The sequence below is a fragment of the Arthrobotrys flagrans genome (assembly GCF_004000055.1).
Source record: "Arthrobotrys flagrans strain CBS H-5679 chromosome Unknown unitig_0, whole genome shotgun sequence".
Classification (NCBI taxonomy): Eukaryota; Fungi; Ascomycota; class Orbiliomycetes; order Orbiliales; family Orbiliaceae; genus Arthrobotrys; species Arthrobotrys flagrans.
The window spans coordinates 2931144-2940898 of record NW_027137550.1 but is presented as its reverse complement, the minus strand read 5'-3'; the positions used below and the strand labels follow the sequence as shown (position 1 = coordinate 2940898).

Genomic DNA, 9755 nt, shown 5'->3' with positions numbered 1-9755 from the left:
ATTAGGAATCAAGGTTCGCGAATATTTCTGTATTAAATGACTCCTAGTATACGTTATATTCGTCTAGGTCAAAGGAGGGGCCGTAATTAGGGAGTCCGAATGGCTGCTCAGGTTCAATATAGCCCGACGTCTGTGGAGAATCAGGCCGAGGCTTGCCCATCTAATATTGGTCAATATAATCCAGTATGGTTTTTTGATTGTACTCTTTAGCTGCAGCACGTGCTTCGTATCGTGAATCAATGTCAACTTGAAGCAGGAGACCCAGAAAATCCATTCGACCAAGTCGCACAGCTAGTTGGACCACGGTCTCGTCGTCGAACTTCCCGTTGAACTCCTCATCGAACTCCCCGGCGGGGGGCGAGTTCCCGCTCTGCTCCTTTATATTGCCCTGTTCCCCTTCGATATTGTGTTTCAACTTGTGTTTTGATGGCGGAAAGGCCCCGTATTCGATAAGACACCTAGCGATTTCCATATTCCCACTTCGAATAGCGCCGTGCAGCAGTGTCTTAGCAGTGTGCCGTGGCCATATTTCCTGAGAATCGGCGCCATTATCCAAAAGTATCCTTAAGCACTCGACATTTCCTCCAATAACCGCTAACAGTATTGGTGAGAATTTAATGTAGCCCCGTTGCAATTGAAGTTGGAAATGGGTTTGTGAACGGCGAGACGAGAAAGCTGCCCGTAGGAGATCCGGTTCTGCAAGGATAACAAGAAGCTAGAGGGTATTTAATCGGACTGATGTGTGATGCGTTAGACCAGTTGATTTGTAGAGATTCTGGTCGGGAAAAACGTTCCCGTGAGGAGTGATGATCCCAACCATTGTGGTGCCATGTTGCAATTGAGGCCCTTGAGATTCCAGACGGGTAATGATGGCTGCAATACACTTTGCCCGATCAGCCTCATTAGGACGGGATTCGATCAAGTTGGCTAGATCCAAACAAAACTGGTCGGTGCGCTCGACTATAGGTTCGGGTACCCATCGATCTGGCCATGCCTCCACGAGAAACTGCATATTTGATTTTAACAATGCTTCTGCGAAGCTTGGCTCAAGTTTATCAAAGAAGCCCTCAGGCGAATTGATCTGCGCCCCTAATTGGAGTAAATACTCAAGGAATAATCTGCCTTCCCGGAATTTGACATTGCACAACCTCGAGCCGGGGCAGCAAGACTTATCGCACGAAAAATCACGGGTAATTAAGATATCTAGAGGGGACTTTCCACGGTTGTCCAAAGTATTAACACCAAGCCCGTGCCGTATCATTAGGTACGACATGTCCCAATCTTCGCCGCATGGAGTAATACGTTCGTTTTGATAGAGCGGCCACGCAGGGGTGGTTGGGCCGGAGATATATCAGCACCATGCTCGATAAGCCATTCGCACCACTCAGCTCGGGACACGAGATATAAATGAGTTCGGGGCGTTAATTGCTTCCAACGAGGTCGATAAGAATCGTCGCAGAAACAGCAAAAAAATGGAAGATGCCAAGATGGAAAATACTCAAAAGTCCTCCAAATAGAGTACATGAACCCACTTGAAATATTCTTATTATATGCCCTGCAATAACTTAATAAGAATTCCCTTAAATGGATATCCCTTCGTCGATATGCGACATAGAGGAAGCAGTGGAAGTCAAAGGGTTCCCATTTGCAGGCTGGAAGATCTCGTAAAGCTGCCGCTATCAGGGCGTTAAAACCCCCCATTCCAAGCATATCCCAGGCTAAACACTTTCCACTATTGACATTGAGAAGAGTTTCTGCCGTGACATCGGAAATCGTGATTCTCGAATGTGGGAGCAAAGCACGCACAGATTCAACATCGTTTCGAAGGGTAGCTTTCAGCATAGCCAAATGGAGATTCCTGCGGAACCCTAAGTCAAGGCGCATTTGAAGACCCATTTCACCACCTTCAAGTTCAAGAAAACTTTCCCGGTAGTTCCCCATGTAACTTGACTCGACTTCATCCTGGGAGATATTAGGCGGCCACAGCCTTAGCATAGTCTCGATTCCCATGGTCATGTAGCGCACGGAGAGGGAAATCAGAACGAAGCAATCCCTCACTGTCCGGGCACGTACCCCGTATTTTTCTATACCATTGGTTATATACTTGGCAAACTCTGGTTTTTCATCAGGCCGGATCTCATATGTATGATCTGTATCTCTAAAACCGCTTTTGGCTTCTCGACCCAGGTCATTAAGACGGAGGTCAAATAAATCTTTGAACGTCTCGTACCATACCGTGCCAGTATAATCTTGACCGTGAACTTTGAAAATATGGTCGATAAGTTCTCCGTCTTGTCGTAACGCGAGAAATGGCAATAGGACATCGAGCGAGAGAAGTGCCTTTAAAGATGGCCGATACCCGAACTTCGTGATGTTGTCAAGGAACTCTCCAACCTCACCAGCGTCGAAAAGATTATTCGAAAGTCGGTAGAGAAGGACCCTTAGATATTTAAAGTAACCACTACTGACGACTCCACTGAGCTCTTACCGTTTCCATATCTTTGTTTGATTTGGCTATGGCAGATCTGGAGGAGAAACTTTTCCGAGGATAATATCGGAAGCTGCTGGACAATTCGGTCTGGAATTTTTTGGCATAGTGATTGGGGTGACGGAATATATGCTTCGATCCGCCCAAAGGAAAGCGGTTGGTTTGGATCAAGACCTGTTGCACATAGTTTTAATTAATATTAAAACATTCAAACACGTGTACAGATTCTGATAAAGTGACAGAGTTAGAACGTAGTTGGTTGCTGGCGCTGGAGGATAGCTTGTTGAACAGGCAAGATTTGTCGACTAATCTCCTTCTTCACTGTTGATGGTTCAATCGTGTAGAGACCGTTTATCCTGACAGCTACATCTTTTTTCAATTCTTTGCAAGCGTAGAAGTATGGCGCAATTTTGGCCCATTCGTCTCGCGTCGCTTTCTTCTTGAACTCAGCCCGATCAACGTAGCCGCCGTATTGTTTATTCCTAAGTGTAAAAGGTAACCTTGGTTAGAACCATTCACGAAGCAGGATGAGCAAATCAGGCTGGTTTGAGAAAACTTACGTTGCACCTATCCGAAAGATTATCTCCATTGCTTCATGAAGCTGGTCTAGGGTATACCCACGGGATATATAGAAGTATTTGATTTCATCATCGTATTCCGCCTGTTTTTTGGTAAGTTTGGCCCTGCTGGGTTGAATCTGCCGCTGCGTTTCTGGAACGTATTTTATCAATTGGTTTGAAGTTGGTGGTCGACGAGTGCGGGTTGATTTCCCTTTGGTGATTCTGCCATGGATGACGCCGGAGGATGACATGATATCGATGTGTAACTGCAATTCTAACGACTTATCAAATAGAAGTTGCGGACGACAAGATAGTATTTGGGTCTATAGTACCTAGGCCTTGGTATATATAGACGGCTGAATGGAATTTTATAAGGGAGGGTCCGGTTGGGGACAAAAGAATATAAGGGTCCAAATTGGAATAGTAAATTTCAAGCAATGTCGAGAGTGAGAGGGAAAGATGGAAGGGATTATGCCCAAGAGCTCAAAGTCGCTATAAAAAGCAGCTTTGAATAGGATACTGAAGAGCATGAGGAGTGAATAGCATCGGACCCAAGAGGGGAGACAGGAGGGTATTTATCTCTAAACCTCGACACGGGCGAACTGGCGTCTCATCTATAAATCTCATTGATCGAACACCGCTCTTTTTCTTGTAAATGCAAATGGCCAAGGTGGTTCAGTTGAAAAGCACAGTCTTGACAGTGTATATGCGGTGCTACGCATGAAACCGGGAAAGATGAACCGAAGGGAGATAGGTCGGAGTCAATCATAGTTATGGGTTCCAGGTAAGTAAAGTTTACCCGATGATGGTGGTACATGGTGATGATATTTTTGTATCGAGAATACTGTTCTCAGGACGAATCTAACAGTTGTCATGCACTGATTCAGGGTTCAGGGTGAGATCCTTTATCCTTGGGGACAATTGCAACATACACATGATTGACACGGCACGGAATGTACAACCAGGATTGATTGTTTTTTATAGCTACATATACGTAGCTGATAGAAGTCATTAATTCATTAATTAGAATACAGATTCGTTATCAAGGAAAATCCGCCATAGGCCAGAGAGTGTGTGTGCAGCGCCGAATAACCACGCCGATAGAACCAGAACTAGAAACCCAAAGTCATCTTGCTGGAACATTAAGCAAGTGACATCAACAAAGGAAAATTGAGATTGAAAATGAAAAATGAAAATGAAAAGGAAAAGGAAATATTATATCAAGGAGTGACCAGTTATGATTATTGAAAACTTATCCAAATCGCCCACTTAACTTTCACCTCCCATTCCTAACAACGCCATCACTACTACTCGGTACTACGTCCTCAAAACATAAATCCCAATCATCAACTTCTCTAAACTTCTTCCTGATATCAGCCACCTCTTTCTTCTCCTTCTTGCTCAACTCTATATTCGCAGCATCAGCCAATTTGGAAATCGCAGACAACTGATTACCACGACTTCGGCCCGGTGCAGGGGTATCGTTTTCCTTATTCGACACCTCCGAGTGCTGACGTCGAGGTTTGCCATATGTCTTCTTGGGTCTTCGACCGGATTCTGGTTCTGCAGATGCTGCTCTCGCTTTCCCTTTCGCACCTCGGGTCGCTCTCCTCGGCGGAGAGGCAGGTGTAGGTGGTGCCGCCCCTACAGAGGACGAACGGGCCGAAATGTCTACGTAGATCTCCTGGCCGAGTTCATCGTCAGAGAGGATATCCATCCCAGCTCCAAACATAGGCCTGGGTGGAGCATCGATGGCTAGAAGCTCATCGTCATCGAGAATATCCTTTGTGACGTCACCGAGCGCAGCTCGGGATTTTGCAGGAGCTTTGCCTTTGTCTTTGGCGGGTTCCTTGGTCACTTTCGATTTTGATTTTGATTTTGGTATTGCTTTTGGTTTGGCCCTTCGTTTGGGTAATAAGGATTGTAATGCTTTTGTTGAAGGGTGTTTAGGTTCTTCTTGTTCTTGTTGTGTCCTCTCACCGATAGGCCTCTTCCGACATGGGCGAGAAGGAACGATCTCTTCAGGAGCCGGCTCGTTTTCGTCTGTCTCTTCCTCGTCTTCTTCCGGTTCGGAGTCTGAATCTTCTAATACATGCAGAATCCCGAATGTTTTTGGTGCCGGAGACCTCTCAGGACTCGAAGAGTAGTTGAAAGTGATGGTTTCATCAGGGTTTAATACCCTCTTGCCCTTATCTATCGCGGTCTTACCCATGACATTCAACAGGGCGGGTATTCCGTCTGAGAAGCCGGTAGGGACTCTTTCCTGGCTTAACCTCCGTTTCTTCATTCCACTACTCTTCGAGGGTGTATCCGGCATGGCATTCTCCTCTCCATCACTATCTTCAGCGGCTATAAGACCCGCTGCAAAGTCCTCTTCAAAGGCGGTCTTTGAATCCCTCTTCTTCCCTCTCAGAACATCGGTAGGTGTTGATGTAGCAAGGATATTTTCGACTCGAAATTTTGGCCCCGGAGATGGAGTTTTCGATACTTCGATGTTTATTATAGGTCCGGTCTTTCGGGCCGAGGCGGCATAGTTTGCCCTTGTGATTGTGTTCTCCGAAACGTGGGATGGTGTCCTTGATGGTTCGGGAGCAATGTTGGAGAGAGGTTGTGTCGATGGAACCATGTCAACATCAGAGGTTATTGAAAGGACGGAAGCAGATTTTGTGATATTGCTGATTCTAGTACGTCGAGTTAAGGGTGGAGAGGATGGGATAATAGAGGCTAGGGCGGGGGAGACTAGCTTTGAGGTAGCACCAGTCTTTTGTTCGCCACGACGCGAAGCCGCTGTACGGCGAGGTGGACGAGGCATGGTATTGTATTCCTTTTACTTAATTACCAATAGCAGCTATAAATAAAAAAGAAGCCGAAGGCCTGATTAAGTAAACTCGAGATAAAAGGGGTCTGTAGACGGTGCTTGGTAGCGAGGGTCCGGAGGTACTAGATTTGGTATGGTGATTAGAGTTGTGGTTGGGTGGGCTGGGAAGGAAGCGGAGATTCTGGTTCAGCAGCGAGGCTTTCGCAATTAACGCGTCCGCGTCCGGTTTGTTTTGCATTGGACTCCCCAAACGGGCAAAACTGCCTGATTGCCTAAACCGGAATCCAACATTTTTTGGCCACCCGCAACTCAAAACATACCATAGAGATCAATAATATAGTTGATGCGTGATATTGTAGTGCTCCGATGTTAACACCGATATACTATGTATAGTAATATGGTAATGAATAGTCTTCGATCGATTATACCTTGCTTGGTTTGATATTATAGGTTTGTAGAGCTAAATATGGCAATTTTGCACTTCCAGATAATAATACGTAACTGTGTACCGTAGAGCTCTTCTACCGCACGTTTTGATCTCAAAGCTACCCACGTTTCATGATCGTCTGGCTTCAAAATAGCGACAAGTATCGAGATTTGGATATTTATTTAAGCATGTGATACTTAGCGTCCTTTTTTTACTATCCTCCTCTTTTTCCTTTCCCTTTCAAAAGCACGAGTCTCTCAATCTCACAATCAATCAATCATTAAACCTTCCAAATCCACCTACAATCCTGCGAGAACCTCAGGAGAACGAGTGCTTGGTTACTCCAACACCGCCCCGGAAACCTACACCAGGAAACTACAATCAATACTTTCGTTTCCCACATGAAAGCAGCCCTAACTTCCAGCCTAGAAAAATTACGCCAATTAGAACGTACATCAAGAATCATCGGAGAGCATTCAAGAATATTCGCCCCTCAACATCCCGAGCTGTTGCTACTAAGTTATCTGGCAAAGAAAAAGAAATTTGGTGAATACCCGTACTCGTACATCGGTTTGGCAAAGCCGCCTTGTCTTATATGCGGGGTAATCTTTCTCGGATCGAAGGATTATAATGCTATGAGCGCACGGGCGAGTAGCTGTCGTAGTTGCGTTACAGTTATCTCATATGATCTTCCGGGTTTGGCGCGGGGTCTTATTTTCACTGCTATCGATCGACTTGCCGGGAGGGTATCTCAGACTTTTATAATGACCGGAATAAAGATAGGTGGAATGATAGCGATTGGAAAGCATGGTATGTTTGGGAGAAATTTTGTAGAGTAAGGATATATTAATATGGAGCTTAAATGCACGCACATTTTTCCTAATCTGTTTCCTTAGAATACATCTTCAAGGGATATATATCTCTCCTTGTTATCAAAACCACAACTAGTGTGCAGCATGTACTTCAAACTTAATCATCTAGCCCCAAATCCTTCTTAACCATAGCCCGGCACAAGGGATGATACCACGACTCCCTCTCCCGGAAAGTCTTAACCGCCAGGTCCTTATCGCACGCTGCCAGACTTCTATACGTCGGTCTGCAGTACTTCATTCTTCCGATACCCTGTACCCACTTCGCCGCCGGTTCGTAGTATTTCTCATATTTAGCCTTCAAAGCCACGCTGTAGAATCTAAATACCACTTCCATGTTTCCGCTAGTATCGAAACCGTAGGTCTTGGCCAAGAGATCGATATCTTTTGTGCTGAAGGGGTCATATGAGGTCAGTTTGTCGAGGAAAACGACCTTTTGATTGGCCGTCCAGCCGTCCATGTCGCTGTTGGAGGGTTCAAATCCTAGTAAATCCTTGTTCTTCCACTTCTTGGCCAGCTCGTAGCAAACATCGACCATGCTGGTGTCGAAATTGGGCTTTTCTGGCAATCCAGGAGAGTAGTACTCCTTATCCCAATCGATCTTTGTAGTTAGGGCTTCATAAGCCTCGGTATCGTTTTCAAAGAATGCCAGAAGAGTCTCCTTGAACACCCTACTCGTCAAACTCTTCCCCTTGAATGTCTTAAAGTAATGCGGAATGAATTTATCCCACTTCTCACGACCAACGAGTTTATCCAGCTTCCTTAGGAAAGTGAAACCTTTTTCGTAAGGAACGGTGCTGAATGAATCATCTGGATCTTGGTCGATGAGATTGGGGACGAGTTTTGTGAATTCGTGGTCCGGACCGTATTCGTTTACTGATTCTTCGAGGGATTTCCAGCCGATGATGGAGGAGAAGTCGAAGAATTTCTCGCCGTGGATGGCGGCGCCGATACGACGTTCTAGGTAGACCGTCCAACCTTCGTTGAGCCAGAAGTCTTGGAAGGTGGCGTTGGTGACGAGGTTTCCCTGTATAATCAAGTCAGGTTATTATGATCCTCGGAATTTGTAATCAGAGAGTGGGATGACATACGCTCCAGCTGTGTGCCAACTCGTGGGCGATAACGTCAATGTTTTCCTTATCACCGCTGATGATACTCGGTGTAGCATAGGTGAAAACTGGATTCTCCATACCACCGAACGGGAAACTTGGTGGTAGAATCAAGACGTTATATGTACCCCAAGCATACTCGCTCTCCGTGATATCTTCGGCAATAGAGATAAACTTCTCGACTTCTCCGTCCAACTCGGCCTTGAGCCTCACAAGCTCCTCAGCGGCACCCCATACCCAACTTCGTGGACCAACTCTTGTTCCAGCGATATCCCCAGAAGCCAAAGCAAAGAGATAAGAAGGGATAGGAACCTTCTGTTCATACCCGTATAGAAGAGATCCGGATTCCTTATCAAACGAGCCAACGGTTGTTTGTAGACCCGAGCAGAGTACTGGGAGTGGGGAGCGGACGGAGAACTCGTATGTGGATTTGGCGGCTGGCGTATCCGCGCATGGGAAGATCGTACGAGCATAAGTTGGTTCGCATTGTGAGAATACGTAAGGGAATTTGCCGTTCGTGGTTTGTTCGGGCGTGAGCCATTGAAGGGCAGTAGATTTGCCCGTGGTCGCAAAGTTGATCTAAGTACATTCTATTAGTATCCGAGCCCGTAATTCTTCGAAGCCGTTAAGTAATGGGCGATTGGTTATACCTTCACGGTCACTTTATCTTGGTAGTCCACTCCGCTAACCAAGGAAATTTTCAACTGTCTGCCATAATTGCCCTTCTTCGCCTCCTCTCCAAGACTCCAACCCTTCAATCCAGGTCCGCTGATAATCTCCACACCCTGCACTTCTACATCTTTAGTATCTAGCAAGATCTCATCGCAAGTACCTTGCTGTCTGCACTCAAACTCGGTGGTAATATCGCCCAAAAATCTCTTCTTCTCAAAATCGACCGTTATCGAAACCTTATTATGCAGCGGGTAGAATATCAAGTAGTTCGATTGGGTATTAGGGTCATGCGACCCGGGGGATTTGACGAGCATCTTTGGTTCCGCTTGAGTGGTGAATCTGGCGGTATCGGCAGCGGTCAGGCTGATGGGCGGGGTGATGGCGGTGTTTATATCCATTTTCGCGGGGCGGCGATAACGGGATTGGGCAGGTGTTGGAAGCTGGCGGGTATTGACGGCGACCCCGCGGAAGGACGTTAAGGATGCCTTTGATCTCGTTTGAAGCAGCTGGGTTCGAATAGACTTGGATAATCCAGATCGGGGGACAAGGGATTTTATAAACCGCATGCCCTGAGGCTACTTCTATGTATATACCTCCCCAAATATATACAAAAGGTAGCTAAAGGTATCCCGGTGGTTGTATAATTAAGAGACGAGGCTGTCGAGTGTTTGTTGCGGACCGTACTGGACTATGTAAAGTAATCCGAGTACGTCGCACCACCGCGGGTTGACGTTCGATGCTTTCTTCCATGCGCCCCACCTGCCCGCTTTGGAGGAGCTGGCGGGTACATCCATCAAGAAGCAGCTATCTAG

General features: G+C 46.2%; 3 protein-coding genes across 3 annotated transcripts; all 3 read right to left on the bottom strand.

Moving 5' to 3' along the window:
* Window positions 1-2732: 2732 nt before the first annotated feature.
* Window positions 2733-3299, bottom strand: DFL_003904 (uncharacterized protein; the record flags this gene model as incomplete). Its single annotated transcript, XM_067632909.1, has 2 exons — window positions 2733-2970; window positions 3049-3299. 2 exons carry the CDS (start codon window positions 3297-3299, stop codon window positions 2733-2735), a joined length of 489 nt encoding a protein of 162 aa, XP_067491130.1.
* Window positions 3300-4324: 1025 nt separating this feature from the next.
* DFL_003903 (uncharacterized protein) lies at window positions 4325-5860 on the bottom strand (the record flags this gene model as incomplete). Its single annotated transcript, XM_067632908.1, has 1 exon — window positions 4325-5860. The coding sequence occupies one exon, from the start codon at window positions 5858-5860 to the stop codon at window positions 4325-4327; it is 1536 nt and encodes a 511-aa protein (XP_067491129.1).
* Window positions 5861-7262: 1402 nt separating this feature from the next.
* On the bottom strand, window positions 7263-9341 carry DFL_003902 (uncharacterized protein; the record flags this gene model as incomplete). Its single annotated transcript, XM_067632907.1, has 3 exons — window positions 7263-8189; window positions 8254-8850; window positions 8922-9341. 3 exons carry the CDS (start codon window positions 9339-9341, stop codon window positions 7263-7265), a joined length of 1944 nt encoding a protein of 647 aa, XP_067491128.1.
* Window positions 9342-9755: the final 414 nt, after the last annotated feature.